A 23,833-nucleotide genomic window follows, 5' to 3' on the forward strand; every position below is an offset into this window, starting at 1 on the left:
AAGCAGAGTCATTGAGAGAAACTGCTGGCTTCAAACATTGGTTGTTCACGCACCAATCAAAGTTGAAATGGAAAGTTTTACAACTAGCAATCATTGATTCCTTTTGCTAAACTAATATATTGGTCTTTAAACTAATGTACTGATCCCTATTGCTCAGCATACCAGCCTATATCAAGTATTGTCTATGTCTCCACAGAATCATCTTGCTTAAACTACGCTTTGCAAGTTTAGGAAATAGGAAATACTTTTCCTTCATATTTACAGCAAAGTGTAGAGTAAGCTGCTCTCCTCTAACATCATTGGCCCACAGAAATTCAGTGTTTCATAAAATGCACAGCACAAAAATGAAAATTACTGGGCTTGGCAAATCTTTAAAAATCAATCCTGATAATACATATATTACAAGGAAAAACTGAAGAACTTGAGGAACTGAACTTTTCTCTGAATCGGCCATAGCTGTTGAATTGCTGAAGTTCACATCTAAGAGGCTTTTAAATGGGGACGGACTGTGTATTTGCAGAATTCATTAGGACTGGATGTTCTGAAGCCCATCCCGTGTCTCCTCTTTGTGTGGAGCACTGTTGACAAGTTGTGAAATAGCAACAGATCCATTCACGGGTACAGAGCAATATACGCCTGGATGCTTTACTGACCAGGATTTGAGTTATGTGTTTTCAATGCATAGTTTTCATTTTAAGTGTGTGCTTTCTCCTCTCAATTCTGTGCAGGGTACTTTTTTAGCAACTAGAGATGACCGCTGAAAATGAAGAATTGTGAACAGCAATCCTTTAATCAACCCACTGTATCAACTCCCCACTCTTTCAGAAGTGACACCATGCTCATCTTCGGTGTCTGAAGAGGCACAGAACCAGGGTTAGAAACAGAGATCTGTGTGAATGCTTGCCCTCAGACCAGTGGTCCCAAAATGCCATGCCAGACTTTATAACAGTACGCTTCCTATGAATAACAAATGGACCTGGCTTTGTGAAAAATATCTCAATTCAAAAAACAGTTAAAAAATAAAAATAAAAAATGACAGAGTAACCCTTATTCACTGCAGTCTGCCAGCTAAGAAAGCAAGAAGACAGGAGCATAATATAAAGTTCTATTTGCTGACAACTAAATCAAAAAATGTCATCCCACTGGGCACACAAATACACAGTTTGGAGGAAAATATACAGGTGGGTATTGTACACAGTATCCTGTTCCTTCCCACAAGAGGAGCTGAATGTATTTAAGGGCCTTTTCTTTGTGAGTTAGAAGCGTTGTGGGCAGAAATGGTGAAATGATGCAAAGCGCCGTTTATAATCTCCATCTCCATTTCAAATAGTGGTTAGTTCCTGTGGCTGCGTTGGCTTATTTAGGCAACATTTCTGCTCCTTCATTGCACGGATGGGTGTACAGATCGTTTCTGAGCAAATACTGGTTGTTTTGCATTAGCAAAATGCTGTTGTTTCTGATAGCGCGAGGAAAGAAAAAAAATACCCTAAACTTCCCCTGAGACCCTGCCAGATACTTGTGATAAATTGTGTGGGTTTAAATGTTTTATTGAGGGCTCCCTGAGGAAGCCTTGTTAAAAGTAATCTTTGGAGAATTAAGCACGAGAATAAGTCATTGCTGGAGGAATAGCACAGAAACCTCCAAATCTGAAATCATGAGTGTCTGGGTCAGACAGCCTGGGTTAGAGGATCAGTGCAGAAGTTTGGTGATGTCAATAAATTGTATATGTGATGAGCTTAACTCCCCTCGGGGTAGAAATGTAGGCTATATGTATTCTGTAGTCTGGCATACGCATTGAGCATCTATACCAAGATGATTGAGATTCACTCGCAGAATTTTTGATAACCCTATGTATAAACAGAGAGCTTGCTTTCTGCGAACATTCATACTCTCTGGAAAACTGCAAGCTGTATAAGATGTGAAGTAGAAGTGGCATCAATTTTGTTGGTTTTATTTAAGTTATAATTCAGACCCAAAAGAGGGGGTTCAGAGGTAAATGAATGAAAATAAGCATGAAATTCATAAATGCTCCTTATACTGTAGTTAGCACAAATGTCCAAGGGGTATATGTAACTTTTACTCTTTCTTCTTTTCTCTGGTGCTTCCTCCCCACCACCATCACTCCTGATTTTCCAAGAACAACCCATAGGAGCAGTGGAAAAGTAAGAGGACATTTTGTCTTCTGGTGAAAGCGTTTTTTTTTTTTTCATTTTCCAGATGTTTATTTTTCTATGGTCACTGACATTCTGTAGTCTTTAGTTGATGTTGAAAGCATGAAACACTTCAGAAACCAACTTTAAAATAAAACTATTGTTTATGAAAGCTTTAGATCAGAAGAGAACTAACTTACTCAAAATAATGTTTTTCTCCAGTCTATTTCTATTTCTCCAGTCTTGCTAAAAACTAAATTGAGAGTTTACCTTCTCGGTGACCTCTCACATTTCAAATGCTTATGGTCACAGTTATCTGCAACTATTCTACGTTACAAGTTATGGCTGAAATTGTTACTTTCTTAATAAAATATTCTTGAAAACTCCATGTCTTGCCTGACTGTTATATCCAGAGAAGCATGACAATTGTAATAATAGAAAGATTTACTTTGCATTTGTTACATTTACTCTTTCAAATTCCAATTACAAAGAATGGACACTGTTAAATTGTAAACAAACATTAAGTTATCTGCAGTGCCTTGTCGAACTTCAGTGACAAATGAACTTAAAAAATGTAATTTCAAAACCCTTGGAATTTTTACTCAGTGGCAAAGAGTAAATACTGAATAAGTGCCTGCTAAGCATAAGGTTTGCTTTCTAAAAAATCTTTCCTGTGCTTCTGCAAAATACTCAACCTTGTATATTTTAACAGAACTGAAGTGGCAACCACAGCACAGAGAATGTGATTGAGAAACTTAAAGAGGGGCATGTTGGCAGCACCACTTAGACAAAAAGTCAAGTCTACTGTCTGTTTCTTCCTCAGTCTTACTTCCATGCAACTTGTTTACCGGGCATTTCTTTGACTCTCAATTAGTACTGTTTTGGATCCTTGAGTTTGATTTTTCTTTTGATCTTTCTAAGCCTGAGGTAACTGCAACCTCATTTCTGCTAGTGGCAGTACTTCTCAAATGAGCTCTTATGCACCCATTGGAAACTTAAAAACCTTTTTGCAAGGTTTCTTCTAGTTTCTTACCTGGTAGACCTATTGGGACAGAATTATTCTGAGCAAGAAAAGAAGAAATACAGAATTACTGTGAAGCATCCAACATGCTAATGCCAGTAGCAAGCAATAGATAACATGTGAGAACAGATCAGTAATAACAAAGATCCAAACTTAAACACAGTGCTTAACTTATTAGGAATGCATCCAAGCAGTCCTGAAGCAGAAACTATGGAGCAGCATGGTGATGCAAGAAGTCAAACTTAGAGCTGTGCAAGTAATGGGTTTCTGAATCTAGTGGCCAAGTTTAAACACTGTGAATGTGTGGCAGGGAGAGCCTCATGTTGATTAAGAGTGTAAAGTTCTGAAGACTTGCCAGTTGGGTCTTTTGTTTATGTTTTGGATGGATTGTTTTTTGTTTTGTTTTGTTTTTTGAGTGTGTTCTTTTTTTTAGGGAAACACAGATCTGAAGAATGTCTCTCTGTTCAGTTACAAATGATATGGCTGCACAAAACAGTACAAAACTAAAGTGATTATTCTTAGGGGGTATTTAAAAGATGAGGTCAATTTCAAAATGGATGTGCTGTTCTATTTTTAAAATGCCCAGATGTTTCCATTTCTCTCTTTTCTTCTTTGAAGTACTTATGTATCCTGGCCAAATTTGAGCATTTTTCTCTTGGTGTATGTTAGAAAAATGAAAAAAAAAAAAAAAAAAAAAAAAAAAAAAAAAACCCTCTGTGTTTTTGTGCAAATTTATGAATGAGGAATTCGACATATTTTATACTCAATTTTATATTGTGTACACAATTTTTTTCTAGAAAATTCAATAATGCATTACAGTTAATTCATAAAACACTTCTGTCAAGAAATTTCTGGTTTAAAAAAAATATATTTCAAACACACACAAAAAAATAATGTTGATAATGAAAGATTGCCTTGGATTTTCTATTTCAAACACATTTTAGAATTCATCTGAGGACTGCATTTTTCAGCCATCATGAAACAGGTTTACAGTGATTGTGAGTACAAATTTTGTTTTTCTCCTCTTTTAAACATTTATCTTCTTGGGCTAAATTATTATATGCATAACTATATGTATACACTTACCTAGGGAGTTTTTTGTAAAATGAGAGCTGGAGCATCTCCTGTATAAAGACATGCTGAGGCAGCTGGGCTAGTTCAGCCTGGAGAAGAGAAGGCTGTGAGGAGACCTCATTGCAGCCTTCCAGTTTTTAAAAAGGGATTATGAAAAGGAGGGAAATCAATTTTTTTAAGGGTAGACAGCGATAGGACTAGGGGGAATGATTTTAAGCTCAATGAGGGAAGGCTTAGATTGGATGTCAGGGGGAAGTTCTTTACTGAAAGGTGAGGTGCTGGAACAGGCTGCCCAGAGAGGTGGTGGATGTCCCGTCCCTGAAGATGTTCAAGGCCAGGTTGGATGAGGCCCTGGGCAACCTGGTCTAGTACCAGATCTGGAGATTGATGTCCCTGCTTGTGGCAGGAGGTTGTAACTTGATGATTCTTGAGGTATTTTCCAACTCAAGCCATTCTATGATTCTATGACAGCCCTGAAATTTAAGACACAGCATAGGCATTCTTCTCTGCGCCATTTTGTATGTGAGGAAGAGGTATGCGATTATATAACTAGTAAGGTTCATAAGAAAACTCTAGTAACTAGTTTTATTCGATGTAGCTCTTAAAGGGTAAAAAGGCTTTTGCAGCCAGCTTAAGCTTCTCACTCTGTCCAAGCATTGCAGACGTGTTATTGCTCCTCTGGGATTTCTCATGCTTTTCTAGTAGAGAATGTATTGCTACTCCAGCAGAATGAACTTGGACTAATGACGTTCATATACTGTTATTTTTAAAATGCTGAGAAAAACAAACGAGGGATGCAAAAGGCTTAGTAGGTTCAGAATTCTTGAATCATTTTTTCTTGCAACATTTACGAGATCTCCAAGACCATTTTGAGTATGGGGAGGAAGAACAACATGGCTTCGTAACAGGAAAGGCTAGTTCTTACTAGGAAACAAACAGTAGTAATATGACCATATAACTATTGGGTTTCTTGTCTCTGTATGTTTGTCTTAAGCTGACTGGTGCTGCAGCACCTTCTTCTATGATGATTGTTTTCGTTTTCACTTGCAGTCAGCCATCAGCAGACCACAAGAAGATCACAATATTGTTGTAGGACAAAAGCTTTGATCTGGGACACTTAAGTTTTCTGCTCTTGCTGTCTTTACATTGACAAAAAATGCTCTGCAGAAAGTGTCCTCCCTCATGGATGTCTCACTTGTTCTGAAGATTTGTTCTATTTGACTATATTTTTGCCTTTAATACTGAAAAATAAATCTGCTCTTTTTTGGGTTGGTTGCTTTTTGGTAGGTTTTCAACCTCTAAGAAATGTATGAGGATGGGGAAAATGTTACAGCTGCATTGCATAGCCAGATTCAGATCTTATATTCTAGGAAGTTTGTGAGAAGGAAGTAATCTAGAGATTTTGTGCATGCATGAAATACAGAAGACGAAAATGTTTTCTTTCGACAATATATGTGAGTCATTAAAATGCTTCTCAAAGTTGTTATTTTTCCTTTAACTATAAAGTGGAGGAGTTTACCTCCCAGGTACATTAAAGAGGGATCAAAACAGTAAGTCCTGCAAAAATAAACAGAAATAAATTAAAGGAAAAAGCACTTTTAAGTAGTCTGGAATTTCATGTCAAATGGGTTTGACAGGGTGTTGAGTAAACTAAATTGCTTCTATGAGATGGAGTGGGGGGTTGGGGTCCTTTTTTCGTTCTTAGCTGAAGCTTGTGCATAATTTAGTTTCTTATGCAGCAAAAAGGTTTGAATTTTCTTGTCAAAGACAATGTTCTTAGGCTTGACTAGGAAAAAAAAAGGTGTGTTATTTTAATAAAAAAAAGTAATGTTGAGAAATGTTTTGTCCGTAGATCGGTTGTGATGAATTTTGTACTGCATTGATGCTTTGCTAGACTTAACCGTATAGAAGTTAAGAATATGTGTTACATGATTGAACTTTAGGCTGATTTGAATTAGTATTATGTAGGAATTGTTCTCTTTATGAAAGACCAATTCAAAGTTGGTCTTCATACACTGATCAGTCTTGTCATTACTTGAACCGTGTGTTTTATAACAATAAATTGCTATATTATTAGATACATTAATTACCTCTAAAAAATACATCTTTCTTCTTTGAACCAATAAACATCATAGCCTTTTGAGATAAATTTCACACTGGTGCAAATGTTAGGTAAAAATGGATCCAGAAGAAAGACAGTCAGAGAAGTCCTCATCTGGCAAATATCTACGTACTTTATGTACATGAATATTAACAATGAAGTCAACTGGATTATTTATATAAAATTAAGCACATATGCTCAAAGCCTGTTTGTGTCATTTGCTTCTCACTAAGAGTGTGAAAATGTGTAATAGTGAATTGCTGTACTGAGTTTTGCAAAGATGACTACATGATCTTTAAGGCCTCTTCCTAAAACCATTCCTAAAATTAAAACCATTGTATGGTTCAATGTCTCTACGCAGACCACTGCTTAATTTCTAAGGTCTACAGAGTCAAAGTATTTGGCTGTAAAACATAAACATGTGCAGAAGACTTGGCAGAATCAGATGATGTATCTAAGCAGATATATATGTAGCCTCAAACCACACTGGTTTACTCAGAATAAAACCATTATTTGAGTGACTTTTCAAGCTGAAAAGACTCTGGGAATTTGGAAAGGCAATAAAATTCTAAGTGTTATTAAAAGAAAAATAGTTTTGTACCAGCTTCCTATTAATTTTGATTGTATTACACCTCATCCTTAATTTAAATGTGCTAAACTCAACACTGGCTGTAAATCCATAGAGTGTTTATTTTCATTCATTTTCTCCCATGAAATGTATTGTTAGCACATCATATTTGAGCCTTTGCTTATTGCAGATAAGTTCTTTTTCCATTCAGTAATAATTTCACATTCAAATAGTGTATACATTAGCCTTTCAAACATAAATAAACTGGAGAATTAAATCACATCGCTAATGTTTTTCGAACTGCAATTTAAGGGTGCATGTAGCAAGACAAATTATGGGCTCCTGAGTGAGTCAAGTTGGGTAAACTGTCAGCTTGCATTGACATGCGGAGGCATATTCTGAGCTGCTATAAGTTACATGTTATGGGGACAGATAAGAATAGAGTAACAAGCAAATCAAGTAAAAAAGGAATTTGCCCAGCAGGAATTCCCTACAGAGCAGGTAAGATTGTAAAACTTGTGTGAATCATTGCAGAAAGGGTAGAAAAATAGACTGTAGTTATTTATCCATCTAACTTTTCCATCCTTCAAAGATGAAATTCCATAAGCTTAGTGTTTAAGGGAAAACTGTGGCACTTATGTGTCTCCGCCATTAAATACGTGATCCATAGACATAACTCATCAAGAACAACTCAGTCCTTTCTACCAATGCAGACAACATTATGCATGCAGAGATCTCTTTTTTCTTTCCAGCAGAGGTACTGCTAATATTTTACAAGGGATTTCTTTGAAAGTAGTGGGAGTATTTGTGTGAAAACGTTTCCTAGATGAGTATAAAGAAATTTTCACTGCAGCTCTTCACTGCAAGTTGTTATTGGATTCTGAAATATATCTGAGTCAATCCTACCACCCTGTAAGACATTAGAGTACAGATGAGAGCTTTTGCCATCAACTGAAATTAGTATAAATAAGCTCACAGTGATTAGGATTTATTACCTATGTAGGAATAGGCTCAGCTGCTGTAACTTAAAAGTATGCTATTACAAACTATTCCAGACTTGAAGAGCATGTTAATGGTTGGTGTTTGTGGTCCAGTTAAAAGGCTCTCGTGTAAATTTTCTAGCACCCTATGATGCCAATTTCATTCTGCATCTTCTTATCCACCTAGACAAGGCTGGCAGAGTGTAAGAACTTCGTCTATTATCATATCTTTTCTTAATCAAAGCATTTCCTACTACTTGCTGTCAGCTGCTTTCAGAAGTGAAAATGATAGTCCAGCAGAACTGGGAAGCTGAGAATTACTTGTCATTAGAACCGGCAGAGGAGGGCAAGACATTATGCAGAATATTTACTTGAGCTTTCACATCACTTTGTTTTGACTCCATTCATTCCTCTTGATTCTTTCTGTGGACACTTGGGCAGTTGATCCTGACTGATATGGAAACTAAACTGGATGTTTGATCTGTGTTTTTAGAAGGTTGTTGTCAAAGGTACGTTTTGTTGACTCTTCAAAATTTTTTAGCTAAGAACTGGAAATAACAATGGCAAAGGATGCATGTTACTTGTTTAGAGAAAAAAAAAAAAAAATACAACACCAGAAGATGAAAACATTGTGCACAACTCTACTTTTTGAATGTCAAAATACCTCCAAATGTGGCCAGAAGCCATTTTCATTACATTGTTAGGAATTTTTCTCTCTTACAGACTTTTTTTTAGGTTAAAACCATGTATTTTTGTGGTTCTTGTATTCTCATTGTCGTCTTCTCATTCCCTGCTCACCTGAAAAATTACAGCTCCTTCTGAACTGGGCCACAGTATGGCACTAACGTGGATAAAACTGTAAGTTCATTTTGTTTTCTGTAACTCACATGGGAGACTGCACAGATCGATTGATTGTTTTTCTTGATGATAGATTTGTTGTGTGGGGGCAGGGAAAGGAAAAGTGACATTTCTTCCATTTCTCGTTATTGTGTGTAAAATGACTCCACCTGGTTTGTGCCTGTCAGATGGCACTCTGATTTTTTTTTCCCTATTTTTTTAATCACATTATCTCAAGTTAAATGTCAGTTCTCTCCATTATCTCTCCAGATCACATTTAGGTGGATATTTGAAAAGATGAGATATTGATACGTCTCTCCAAATGCTTGCTTTTGTGCAGATCATATCTATTCTTATGATGTGACTACAGTTTAAGATTTACTGAAAGATATTGTCTGGACTTTCCTATTCAGTGTCTTCATTATTACAGGCTTAATATAGCTAGTAGAGAACTGCAATTATCAGTTTTTTTTTTTCAGTATTCAGTACGTGTGGTTTCAACTAGTATTTCTTGCTATTGCCATTAAATTAAATTCTACCATTTTGAAAACACTTCTGGCATGATCAACCTATATCATCTATACATGCATGCAAGTCACCTATCTCTGTATACCTCGTTATTTAAAGTGACTTTAAAATGTCCAGCTTTGAAATATGGGAAAAAATAAATTCTAGAATTAAAAGAAAACATCATTCTGAATTTTGGTCTTCAGTGTAAAATGTCACTTATAAAGGGGTTAGTTGAATTTCTGCTCTTTTTTTGATCATCCTATTCTGAATCACTTGAGTGCTCCAACTCAACAATCTATTTTTATCCTTCCCTCTTTCTTACTTGTGGACTCTCATCTATATTTACCGAGTTCTGAGTATATTTTCAGAATATATTAAAAACCTTCTTTGACCCTTTCTGCTGAGTCTTTTCTTCATCTCATCAAAGTCTCAGAAAGAAAATGTATTAACTCTTTGTTGCCAAGTCTGCTGCTTGTTAGAGTAATCTAAGTCATTTCTTCCTTGAGAGAAAAAAACTGGATAGAGACTGAATTCAATCAATTTTGCAGCACTTATCACTTCAACACACTGAATTCTAACATTTGGAATAATCTTACAGCAACGACATGATAGAGTGGTATTGAGTAGCCTTGTATGGCCGTAGAAAGCAAGACTTTCCAGGAGAAAATGAGGAACTGGTCTCTCACAACTAGATGAGTAAGTACTAGCTCCCTCTAAATTGTGAGCTATACCCCATGTCTTACTCCTCTCATCCACATCTGTGCATAAGTAGTACAGAAGCAGTTAGGAGAGTGAGGTAAAGGGCTTGTGTTAATCCTAGATTCAGAGGAACACATACTTGGTATCTGAAAGTGCCCTGTAACTAAGAATTGACAGTGACAGCCACTCTGCTTAGACTGGGAGAATTTAACAAGACCAATTAGCTTCTTAATATATTCAGATTGATTTTGACATTGTGGATATCAAAGGTTTGGCTTAGGGCTCAGTACTGGAGCAGACGTTCAGTGGCTATCATATGTGACAAAAGAACTCTCATATTCTGATCTAGCAATGAGAATCTTAAAAAAATCTATTGTCAGTATTCTACAGATGGCTTATACCAAATTATGAATTCTCTGAAGTTGTTTTCAAAGTACAAAATCAGACTCTCCCTCTGTAAAACAATTAGTATATAATGATGCTTTTTCTTGGTTTGTTTTAATAGTGTTATCATAGAAATAGCACCCATGCTAAGCTGAGAAGAGGAAGCTTCTTCCTTGTATAGCCTCTAAGCACATTTTGAAGCTCCTCTGAAACAGTCAATTCAACTGTAAGAAAACAATACTGTAAAGTCAGCTTTAACCACTAAAAGGGCAAACAGGAAACTAAAACAAATATTAGGGAGAAAGAGTGAACTTTGCAGAAAAGAAGATTGCTATTGATGTGAAATGGGGCCTGGGAATTGTAAATCAGAATTCCCCAGCACAGGCAAGAGAACACCTTGTTTGTCTCTGAGAAATCTAAGAAGATTCTCATCTGCGCCAAGTCCTAAATATTCAGAATTACCTTTGAAATATATGAGTGCATCCATATTCTTTAGTGAATTTGCTCTATTAAAGGAATAAAGATTGGTCCTATGTCCACTGAAGTAAAAGATGCCTGCAAACTTAAAAATGGAATCAAAAATATTTTGAATCTTAGAAATGACAGTAATGACTGATTAGAGGCTAGTAATAGTGATACTTGTTGTAGAATGAAAAAATATTTAGGAAATATTTGGCCCATTATTTAAAATCTTATCATAGGATAATTATCTTTTAGACTGATGAGGCCAAGAACAGGCTGTACATAAGCAGAGACAGGTGGAATGCTAAGCTACACTCTTGTAAACAAACTGTTCTTACTGACTCAGTAATTTAGTGACCTTTAGCCCTTTGTAGACAGTCTTCTGACATATTTCCATATTGGGAGGATACTGTACAGTAAGTTGGGGTGGATGCTTACAACATGCTCTACAACTTCCTGAAGGGAGGTTGTGATGAAGAGAGGTTTGGCCTCTTCTCAGGCAATGAACAGGACCCGGGGAAATGGCCGCAAGTTGTACCAGGGGAGGTTTAGGTTAGAATGAGGAAAAGCTTTTTCTGTCAGAGAGTGGTCAGGCACTGGAATGGCTGCCCAGGGAGATAGTGGAGTCGCCGTCCCTGGCAGTGTTCAAGAGGCGTCTGAATGAGGAGGTTTAGTAGCTTGTGGTAGCAGTGGTAATGAGAAGACGGTTGGAGTAGATGATCTTATAGGTCGTTTCCAACCTTGTGATTCTATGATTCTATGATACTATTTAGAACCCACTAAGTCCCTTTGTGGGTATATCAGTGAAGATCAACTTGGTCATACGTTGCGATCAGGTCTTATTTTTTGCTGTTAGCTGCTCTCTGTCTGAATACATGCACAGTCAAGGTAGCCACAGATGCTGCTTCCCCACTGGTGTCTGTATGGTTCGTGCAAAGTATGATTTGGCTTGCACCAGAATGAAATCTTCCTCGAAACTAATTTTTCAAATGTTTGACTTTGAAGACTGCAAATTTTGATATTCTTTCTTTCCCCGAGTGTCAGATTCTTACAATGTGCTTGTGGTTACTTTGTTGTGGTAAGCTTCACCTAAAACAATACATGATTTGAATGCATTTTGACTTTGCATGTGAATATTTGGGATACATATCTTCCTTAATTATTAACTTTTCTCCATCTTTCTTCATCTGGGATCTCTTGGTAATGTCATTTTTGAGATGGGAGACGTTAATTCCTTTGATGAGATCAGCCATATGTCCTTTTCTTCTGATTATAATTACTTTCTTTTTATAAATTGCTATGGTATTATTGAAAATGTACTGCTGAGGAAATTTGCGCTATGACTGGTAGGGAAAATGTTACAGATGTGAAGTGTGCTGTGTAAAAATTTTTATAAGATGTCTGATTTTTTGACAGTTTTTCATCAAAATGTACTGTTATTGAAGTTGAAACGTTGGAGGAAATATGTTGATTCCAACACACTTTGATAGGAAAAGTTGAAATATTAAATTTTGACAACATTGATTCATTTTCTTTTTTCTTGAAATTTTAATATTAACTGTAGGTATTCTTAAAATCATATGCACACGTAATTTGCATTTAACTTGTGTTCATCATGTTCTTTTTTCTTTGCTTTAAGACAAGGTTAACTAACTTTTGAATTCCTGATGGTTGTTGCCCAATTCACTCTGAAAGTTCTGAAGTCCATTATCTCCGCAATTGATCTAATCTAGTGTTTCAGTTTTGTTTTCAAATATATATATGATGTCTGAATTTGTAGTGGAAAAAATGTTAGCTGTGGGCCAGCTCCAGTTTATTGTCTCACTATTTTGGTCACTGATTGCTTCATGTTGTGTAAGCGAAGTAGAATTGGGCCTCAGCCTATGAAGCCTAGATTTTGCAGGGAGCTTCTTTGCTAAAAATACGCTCATTTATGTATTTGTTGAGATTACCATCAAATTGTTATCAATTATTCAAAAGTATTTAGTTTCTGGTTTTCTCCAATCAGTTAGGAATCTTTGTTTCCCTTTCCTTATTCTTTATGCTACGGAACTACATTAAAATATGATTCTTTTTGGAAATCAATGTAACTACTCTATTTTATGTTCATTACGTGAAAAGTTCTAATTAGAAAGCAGCATCCACCAAAACCTACACTTACATAGATTTCAGCTCTAGAGAATCTGAGTCTGTATTAGCCTTGCAAGGCTGATGGTCCCTGCATCTCTGCAAGCATACTGGAGCCCACCAAGGGAGCACAAAACACCATGACTTCTGAAATTCGTCACTGTAGGTTAAATTCAGAGACTTAAATGAGACATCTGAAAGCCCAGGAAAATAATAATGTAAGGGAAATATCAGTATCCTATGCAGTTCTTATCTACCCTTACCTGCAGTAAGACTGCAGAAGTCCTCTTTAATGTGCTAATCGGCCAGTGTATATTATAGCAAATTTACTGTGAGGCATGAGTGTGGGCACAGACATTTGTAAAAAATTGTTCATTCCGAGTTTGCAACATAGCCAATTCCCTCATAATTTATGTGTCAAACACTCAGAATAGATGGGCCAAAATGGTTCTAACAGGCTTCTCAGATTGCATCTCCCTGAGCTGGAAATTAGCATGTTTCCTTACTTAATAGTAAGGTGAAGCAGTGCAATTCTGATTACACTTAAAATATATAATGTTGCAGTAATCTTGCAGCTTTATTTCTAAAAAAAAAAAAAAAAAAGCAAGGATGCTGTCAATGTAATAACTAAACTTCTCTAATCTTCTTGATATTCTTTCTGAGATACGGCATTTAGTGTTTTACAAGTGCTGCGTTAGTAGTTACTGCTATGGTTTTTTCTTTTGAAGATAGTATGGTGATTAAATCTAGATTGGAAAAACATCTTCATTTGAGATGCAAATACACACACATGCACACTTTTTAATGGAACAAATGTTGGTCACTTATAAGAACAAAGATATATACAAATTGAGTGAGTTAAGTGATGCCACAATGAAGTTCATAAAAAAAAAAAGACCACATTAATTTAAGATTTTAGTTACAGACAAAAGAAACATCCAGTATATGCCGATTTATTTTTTAAAAGAAATTCTTTGCTTTCAAAGGCAAAATTTAAATTGTACTGTCTGAATATGAATATGTACATGTAGTAACAGATACCATTTTGCATTTTCTCATAGAAAATAGTAATGTTTTCAAAGCTGATGAAGAGCTATAGGCTATATTTAAAACCAGAATTAATGCATATTATAATCCCCAACATGGCTTTGAAAATATCAAACAGCATTTGTTAAGTAGAGAAAGATAAACATAAGGTCACATTTTTCATTCTGCAAGCATTAACTGATCAAATTGGGAAAATAATTTCTCACCATGAAACAGAGGGAACAGTTATTTCTGTTTTCAGAGTAGTTAAAATTGGGCTAACTTGTCCTAATTAAATATTTGTCTTTAGAAAAAAAGACTGTTTTAGGCATGCATCTTTCTTCTAGTTGCTGATGAAGAATTATTAAGATCATTGTTTAGACGTAATCATTTGACTTTTTAGTACAAATAATAATATGATTAGTAGTAAACACATATGACCTGGGAGTTACATAGTCAGGTTCAAAAGATGAAAAGGGGATAAAGCAGTGCAATGAGGTCAGAAAAAAATCTCGTTTTGATGGTCAAAAAAAGAGAAGAGAGGAAAATAAAAAAACATAGCTAGGAATTTTATTTTATTTTATTTTTTTTAAGGAACCAAATAAAACTAAATTTCTTTGAACTTTCATGTTATAGCTTCAAACTGCATATATTCTAATTTTTATGGTTGGGTGTTAACATTCTGATGATTGCTGTTTTATATGGTAGTATTAGGAGAAAGCTGTGCAGATGATCGGTAAATATTAATGACTAAATACTCTCTGTTCATAAATTCACTATTTCGTGTGTTAAATTTTTATACAGCAACATTCTTTAAAGTTTATTGTAATGACACAGAACATAAAACGTGAAATAATGGGCTTATAGCAGATTTTTAAGAGTATTTTTGTTTCAGGTAACATCTAAACTTTGTGCATCTGTTCTGATTTAGAGCAAATATAATTTTGAAACGTCGTAATACCTGCAAGTGTAGTTCCCAAGCACTCCAGTTCATTTTCTTGTCACTGCAGGAGACATTTGTTATTGGCAATCTCAGAGGAAAGCTAGAGTCTTGAAAGGGAAATGAAAAAGGTAATTTTCATTAAAATACAACAACAAAATTGCATGAAAATTTGAGACCGCAGCCAATTCAGCCACGTAAATAAAACAGATGTTTCTTGTGATAAAGTGAGAAAAACATGGCAGAGCATTAAAAAATCCTACTTTTCATGCGCTTTTGAATGATAATACAGCTACAGGCCAGTGAAATATCAGATCCAGATCACATTTATTGTAATTCTTCAACCACTCCTCTTTATAGCAGAGTCTGTGAATGAAGTTTTCATCCCACGAGTGGCAGCTCATCTTTGTCCCATTAAAAATGATCATCCATCTGCAGTTAATGACAGAAAATGAAGTCCATTAGAAACGTGAATGGTGGCAGAAAATATTCAAAACTAATTCCTGGAGAAACATCTGGGTGGCATTTAAAAGTCTTCTGATTTAAAAGACTTCTGATTTCAGCGATTGGCCTTTCGAGGAATAATCAATGAAGGCAGGTACTTTTTAAGATAAGCTATTTTGGAAAAGCTGACCATATGTGAAGGACATGACAGCATTCCCAAAAATCACTGGAGCATGTTTCTACTTGTCTGTCTACTGCCTACCAGGGAATAGACCTGGCTAGAACCTGGCTGCTGCGCATTGCACTCTCAGCCCCTCCTGGATTGTGTAGAGGCATTGGTAGATGGAGGAATGGCCTGGGTGGCCTTGGCAGCAAGGCCTGATGAGTTAATTTTTACAAATGGCTTCTCAGATAAAGCAAATTGAGTTAGAGCAGGAGTTGAGCAGGGAAACTGAGAGCTGAATATGCTGCAGCATGCTGGACATGGTTCCTGGCAAGTGCTTCACAGCTTCTACCTCCACAGCTCGATTGTGGCTTTAGAGAAGGGAGAAAGCCCTTCTGCAGCTGTGTAATCAGGCTGGGTCCTTTCAGAAAAGCCATCTTGGGCTGTTGAAATTTGCCAATATGCAACCTAGTTTCCCAGCACAGGTAACACAGATCGGTTCTTAAGTAGATTTGGGTCTTCCAGGTGGCCGGGCACTGAGGACATGGGCAGGCTGGGAGCCCCACCTTGAAGTCTGGGGGTGCCACTTTGAGTCTACCCGGAAACCACAGGCCTGCACTAAGCAGAACCAGAGATGTCTGTGACCCACTAGGCTCCCAGGGCCATCACCTTAGGGCCATGAAGGAACCCTGTTGCTGTCCATATCCCAGGTTGGGGCCTGGGTGCAGCATCTAGCTGTGGGGGACCAAGCTGCTCGGAATTCTCAGGCTGACACACATTGGTCCAGCACCAAAATCCTATAGGAAGGGGACTGGGCGGGGGGGAGGGAGAGGGGTCATTGTTCTGGCAAAAAGGATTCTAGGGCGTTTTTAAGAAAAAAACAACATCAATACATCTAATCTTGTTGTTGAAAGTCAGCCAGTGTTTTATCCATATGGATGCATCAATTTTGATTAAACTTAAAGCACTGATACAAACAGCTGCAAAAGCCTGTTTTGTTTCACACAGAGAAAAGGTGAGTGTGGAGACTGGAGTACATAATGTGCTCCTTTTTGTTCTTGAATGCCATGCACTAGGCACTTTATCACAGTCTAACCATAGAATTTATCACAGTCTTTAACTTGATTAAATCCTAGTTTTCTTTTAATTTTTAGGATCAGCTACACTGCCAGTTCAACAAAACAAGAAAACCATAATTTTCAGACTGCTTATCTTCATGTAAGTGTTCTATTTAATTGCTATATTTGCTGGGACTAAGGTCTAACATACAGAATTGATATACTGTACATTAAGAATGCCAGATCTGGTATCAGTTTTCCCGGGGGAAAACAAAGTTTTACAGCTAATGTTAATGACACAGCACAACTCTGAAAAACCATAGCACTTGTACATACTTTGCCCATGTCATTTAAGAATTTGGTATGTGTGAATAAAATATTAAAAATGAATCTCCAAAAGACAGGTACAAAAAGCCTTACTTTCAGATCAATCAATCAAATTTGTTTTTATTCTACAATAATAGTATTAGTTCCTTCCCCCCTCCTTGATATATCTTTTGAGAACAAAAAATGGAGCTGGAATAATTGAAAGTCTTTCAGTCTAAATCCAAAATTAAAGTATTTTTCAATATTCAGTATTTCAATTTCAATATTGACATAATAACAATTGCTTAGTACTGGTCAGTAATATGCTGATTTTTGGTTAAATGCACTTAGAAAAACTGGCTGTACAACTGAATGTTGAGAGGAATTAATATATGTATATAAAGTTTCAGTTTTCACTTCTAGAAAAACTTGGAAATAAAAGGATTATTTAGCCACTGTTGCTGTCATCAGAAAAATATAGCTTATCAGAATGTTCTCCTGGGTAAAATATAATAAATTATACTATAAATAGAACATTTTAATATAGTTTTAAAATGTCTTTCATATATATAACTGTAACTAAAATTAATGGTGTATAGATTTTCTTTGAAAACTTTCAAAAAACTTACCATTATTGACATTAATAGCTTTTGAAGTATTCCAGGTCTGGTCTTCATGTTTGGATTTAAATATGGGGGTAGGATTTTTAACTAAGCTTACAAAATACATTTCAACCAGTTTGAGGGAGAAAAAAAATTGTCAAATGAAAAAATTGTTTGTACAAGGAAAAATAAAGATAATTTTGAGGCATCACATTATTTTGCTGAGGTACTTGTTTTCAGCTACCTGTGCTTTTTATTTGCATTCCTTCTTTGCATTGTATTATAAAAGCCATATTTCATACTTTCTCAACACTATTAAATTTGAAAGACTTGCCACATAAAACTTCATGCTTAATTTTTATTTTTACTCTCCCTCAGCCATCATTTTTTAAAATTTATTATTACTTTTTTTTTTTTTTTTTGGTCGTTAAACAAAGATGTTGAAAAGGCTCTAACTGTGAAGAATATGAATAGAAAACCAAATAATTATTTTGAAATAGCTCTTTGGATGATCTCTTCTACTCTAATTTTTAAGAATAAGAGAACAACAGTGTGAAACACAAAGTGCCAGTTCTTTGCTCCAGAGTAGTTCAGTCTACTTTCAGATGGATTCTTGATTAGATTAAGAGAATCCCCCTGTACTTCTGAATCATACTTTTTTTCTGAACCATGGTCATCCCTGAATAAGTCAGTTTGTTGACAAGTTGTAAAACTGAGAGATCTCAGGAGAAGGTTTTACTATGTTAGAGAAAGCTGCAGTAACAGTAATGTGGGATAAAAGGTTCTAATAAAATCAAGTCATGGCAGATAAATAAAGGAAAGATTAGTGGTATTTAAAGTAATGTATTAAGTATATGTAATTATCTTTGCAAGAGTCTTGTTATTGAGGCAGTACAAGAGGGCAAACTGCTGGCTTTGAATGTCAGAGTAAAAAAAAATACTGCAAGTTGAAGTAGAAGCAGCTGCTATTAATGCCTGAATTTAATATTTTTCCTTAATGCATTTACTGGTTCTGTATGTGCAGTTTGTGTTTTGTGGGTTTTTTGTTATTTTTTTAAACCATGAGAGGAACAAAACATTTGAAACAGATTTTTTTTTTTTTTTTAATGCATGTTTTGAGTAGAGAAAGAAAATGGCACAGAGGAGGTAAAAGAATCCTCTGCTTGATTATAGGGTTTGAATGGAATTTCAACATTGAATTACTTTTTAATTTATGAAGTTTTGTACCACCTCCTAAGACCTTGTTATGCACCACCACTGAAATGTGATCATTGCAACACCTTCATGAAAAAATGCTTAATAATCAACTAAAAAAGTCAACATCTCTTATTAATAATATTCATTTATTGGTTAATTACAAGGGATTAAAAAAGAGTGGACTGTATTTTTATATATTAAATGTATATACACTAGATACTATATATATTGCTTGTGTTTATTTGTATATGTGTGTTGGTGTTGGTGTTGGTGCTTATATTTATGTCTTTGTATGTATATGAGAGAGAATAAGGATTTTAACTTTGAGATTTAGCAGTTTCAGTAAAGTGTGAATATATATTATACGTATGTCATCTGTTACTGGAGTCCCAGGTACTATTCTGGCATTCCTATTCTTTAAAATATCTGTCACTGTTTTGGAATGAGGCAAAATTGCTTTTAGCAGTCTTGCTTTTCTCCATCAGGATTAGGAGGTAAAAGCTTCAATAGCTGCATATTAATGTGTTTATTGTGTATAAGATATTTGGATACTCTTGTTTTACCATGGCAACGCATTGCCATTGAATAGTATTATTGGCTGCTGTCAGTAATACAGAGTTGTATTCATAAATTACCAAGGCTAGAAGTGCTGCTGACTACTTTTGTAGAGTTGAAGGGATTTGGAAGCAAATGACAGCAGTTATATCAAGCAAGACTGATGGATAAGGTGTGGAGTTTGAAACTACTAGCATTAGCCTTGATGTGTGAAGATGCTCTTTAACATCATCCCTTCATCCCTTTAGGTTGATGGTTGCCAAAGGAATACTGTTACAGAGCATTTATAATTGTAGCTACAAAGCTACAATTTGCTCTCTTCAAATTCCTCAAATACCTGAAAGGTGCTTACAGTAAGACTGGGGCTGGTCTCTTCTCACTGGTGACAGATGACAGGACAAGGGGAAATGGCCTGAAGTTGTGCCAGGGTAAGTTTAGGTTGGATATCAGGAAAAAATTTACAGAAAGTGTTGTTAAGCACTGGAATAGGCTCCCAAGGGAGATGGTTGAGTCGCCATCCCTGGATGTGTTTAAAAACTGTCTGGATGTGGTGCCAGGGACATAATTTAGTGGTGGATTGTTAGAGTTGAGGTAGTATGGTTAGGTTATGGTTGGACTTGATCTTTGAGGTCTTTTCCAACCTGAGCAGTTCAGTGATTCTGATTCTGTGAAAGACAACTGTATTCTCTATTGCTAAAATAGGAAATATTGAGATTCTTGAGCCTATTGTTCTTTTGAAGATACCACAGAGGTGTGGGCTTTCTGCTACTGGACTTTGCAAAGTTTATGTCTGGGTCTGAGACCACTGCGATCTATCTGTTTCTTAACTATGTGAAATGAGGATTCATCCAGTGTCTCCCCACATCTGGGGATCCAGGTTATGTCAGCAGTCCTTATTTTGACCCCAAAGTGAGCTTTGAATCTGTATGAGAAAAAACAGGCTGAGTAACATGTGTTAAGAGTTGGCCTCTGCACTGAATATTTTACACCATCTGATTTGAAATGGATTCCCTGCAATATGTTACCTCAAGCACAAAGGAGAATTCAAAGGACGTTTATTGGGATGCTGGCCAGAATGTTCACATCTGTGGGGTTAATGTTGGACTTCTAAATTCAAATGTAGGCACTGAATTCTAAACGAATTAATTTTTAGAGATAGTGAGAAGCCCCAGATAACACAGAACTGATGGTTTGCAAAGAGGAGAGGGATTAGAAGCATAAACTTGGATCTCAGTCCTTTCAAAGTATACATCCTTGCAATTCCACAAAGCTGCATTTCTGACAATTGTACAGGCTTTTTGAAGAATCTTGCTATTTATTAATGTTGGATATGAGTTTAAAATTCTTTAAGTAAAGATATATTTGGCTCACTGGGAGTATCATTGTTCAAGATCATGTGTATTCTTGTTATCTCCTCCCCAAAAGAGTTCAGCATGGGGCCAGCAGATGTGCAGCATTAGAACTACAAGTTTTAAGTTATTGCATTTATTGCTCTTCATTAAGGCTACTTTCTTCATCAAAGTTTGGATCCAATAAATCTTTTTCTTTCTTCCTCTCTTTCTTTTCTTCCTTTATTATTATAAATATTATTACTAATATCATATAAACCATTAAATAAGTAATTAAAGTCCCTATATAATTTATTTCCAAGTCCTTGTGTTTGTGTGTGTGTGTTGTTATTATACCAGGTCTCTCTCTGTCTGCATATCAATTTACTAAAGTAAAGAGACTAAATTACGAGGCTTGTGTTTGCGGTTTGAGCAGCATTTCTATAAATATTAGTATAGGTAGCTATTTAGAGAGGGACTTCTACTTTGACTTGATTAATCATATTTTACTTAGTACTTTCTTTTGACTTTTCAAAATTTACAACTAGAATAATTTATATTGGCAGAGACTGAAGTTCTTAGCAAGTTAAAATGTGAGGTTAAAGTAACTAAAATAGCAAATGAAAAATATTTTCAGTTGGGTTTTATAACATCTCAATTAATTGTGCTATATTTTTTCATAATTGCCTTTTAAAAATCTCAAACTAGGGAAGTTATTAATAGAATTCTGAGACTGTGTTTATAGCGGGGCAGTGTAAACACCAAATACATGTAATTTTTAAATGTACGAACTAAAATATCAAACCTTCCACTCCTCAATCTCTAGGAGATAGAATTTTAAAAATGCAGAGCTGTTTGAAGGTCCAGGTAGATTCCTGTTAGGATTGCAGACTCTTGAAAATAACCCAGGGGTACTTAATGTTGGTGTCTTATACTAGTGAAGTGGCTGTTCTTGAATTTTCATGTACAGAGCAAGTCTTAACAGCTGTAAACTTGTTTGGATATGTAACACACTCTTGAAGATCACACAGATATGCCCTAAACCCAATTAAATTAGGAATTTTGCCTTCCTTAAATACCACTGGAAAAAACTTCTAGATCACTTTTTCATTCCTGGTTATCTATATATCTTCAAAAATCTTTTTCTGGGTTGGAATTTTAACACAATATCAAGTGCCATTATGGAATAAAAATGAACGAAATGGAAAAAAAAATGAACGAAAGATGGGAAGCTAATTTCCAGAGTTGGGAAAACAAAATGGCATAGTCTGGTCAGCTCTGGCAAAATAGGAACGAATTGACATGATGAATGTAAACAAGCAGAAAAATGTGGTTTATATTTTCTTTACTTTTGGTCACTCTTGATAACTGTGGACAGTGTTCTGTAGTAAACTGCAGTGTGTCTTCTAGAGTCCATTCACCAGATTTGCTGTTCCTGGAAGTACATTAAACCAGGTTACAATGAAGCATACAAGGTGGGATAATCTGACCTGTCTGTGGCATGGCTTTTATGCATCATCCAGCCTTTGTCAGGTTTCCTTAAATGCTGAGGGATGAAGTCTTTTCCCCTGTTCACTAATGTGGCTGGCAGTCTATTGAAGAGGCAATTGTTGCACTTGTTGTTCAAAGAAGTCTTTCTGTAGACTCTGCAGATGTCATTTTAATGCTTTCTCGTGGCTTAAATCTAGGGTATGTTCTGTGATTTAGAAAATTCAACAACCTTAATCTCCTGACCCTAGGTGCCCCTGTAAGACAGTCTGAAGCTATATTTGAAGGGAAAAGTAGAATTAGTACCAAAAAAAAAGATGAGATTCTGCTTTTGTTGTGCTTCCTGTCTTTTTTGTAGTTGTTGTTGGCTTCAGGCCAGAATTTCAGCATGTTGACATGAATGCTTAAGAGCCAGCTTGAGCATCTGAATGTATGTACTCTGAAATGTGACTGTCTCTCTTCCAGAGAAAGTACTAGCTCCCACATGTATACACTTGTGTCAACAGAGTGTCCTTTTTTTTCTTTGCATAGTCACTGACGAAGTGTAGTAAGATGCTTGGCTGAGGCTTTTGAGTGGTATCATAATTCAAAAACTGAGTATATCTACATTGGGCTTGACAATACTAGCCTTTGCTCCTAAAACATTTTAGTACATTTCTATTTGAATTAAAGACAAAGCTCCACTCACTGAATGAATTATTGAAGACTTGCAAAACTCAGGCTTCCATAACTTGAAGTATAAAAGTACTCTGTATGCAGTGTATGTTCTATTAGAATGTTTTTCTATTCCGCAGAATTTATTCTGTACTTCATTGTTAATTAATAAGATAGGCAGAATGGACTAACTTAAATTCGACTGAATTTAATTCATAATTCATTATGAGAGAATATACCTTTCCATGGGTGAACACATTGAATTTGTCAGTGTTTTGCCACATTGGTGAACTGTCAGTGTATAGATATTAATACGGGTGACAAAAACAGTTGATACGTATCTACTAGTTAACCATAGAATTATCCATACATTTCTAGGCTTTACAGGATTTAGACTAGGCAAGCTGTTGCCAACTGCTGTTGCTCAGATAAATGATTAAAGAGACCACAACAATCTTACGGAATCTGTGTCTTAATTTGTATGTCCTGCCACATGTCTGAATACTCTTGCCAAAACCGATTGCACTTCCTCTATGGCATAACATCTTCTTGCAAGGAAAATTGGATAAAAGGAGATGGATATGAAAAGCAAATTCCAGAGCAGAGGGGAGTAAGTGTGACTGTAAGGATATCTGCATAGACCAATAAAATCATGCACGCATTAAGCCAACTACAGAGATCTTATGTCATAAAATTTGCTTTGCCCACATTAAGATCTGCATTTCTAGTACTTATATTGAGAGATGTCTATAATTTTGTGTAGGCTTCTGAGCATTAGTGCATTTTGTTGTTAAGTCTGAGTGAGATTATCTTTTAGGATGGAGCAGCAAGAAACGAGATGTATGGATAGTGTAAAATTGGCATGGCTGGGAGGAGGCTGTGGAGCATGGTTCAGAGATCTGTCTCCAGATACTCAGAGATGTGTCCACTTGTAGCATAGAGTTTTGATTAAACCTCATAAATGTACAGCTGAGCTATTTATGAGCTGGGTCATGACAACAGGGAAACTGCAGCGGTATGGGCTTTAGCTGTTAGATACTTGAGCAGTCCTCACTGTGAACCCACTTATGCTGCACTTAACAACCCTCAGCTTGCTTAAATAAGCTTTGGTTTAACAGCACGATGATAGCCCTTAGTGCAGTGCCAGCATTTGTTTGTT

General features: G+C 35.9%; 1 protein-coding gene across 16 annotated transcripts in view; it reads left to right on the plus strand.

The window, feature by feature from the left end:
- Positions 1 to 23,833, plus strand: part of LOC116217322 (uncharacterized) — a 672,500-nt gene that overhangs the window by 89,637 nt on the left and 559,030 nt on the right. For all 16 annotated transcript variants that reach the window (XR_014887146.1, XR_014887144.1, XR_014887145.1 and 13 more), the window contains exon 2: positions 16,641 to 16,704. Coding sequence is in view for 8 of the 16 variants with exons in the window: in XM_085238984.1 (XP_085095110.1) it covers positions 16,641 to 16,704 (64 nt within the window). In the remaining 8 variants the exon portion in view is untranslated. The remainder of the gene's footprint in view (positions 1 to 16,640; positions 16,705 to 23,833) is intronic.

Source organism: Meleagris gallopavo, chromosome 1 (genome assembly GCF_905368555.1).
Source record: "Meleagris gallopavo chromosome 1, MGAL_WU_HG_1.1, whole genome shotgun sequence".
Classification (NCBI taxonomy): Eukaryota; Metazoa; Chordata; class Aves; order Galliformes; family Phasianidae; genus Meleagris; species Meleagris gallopavo.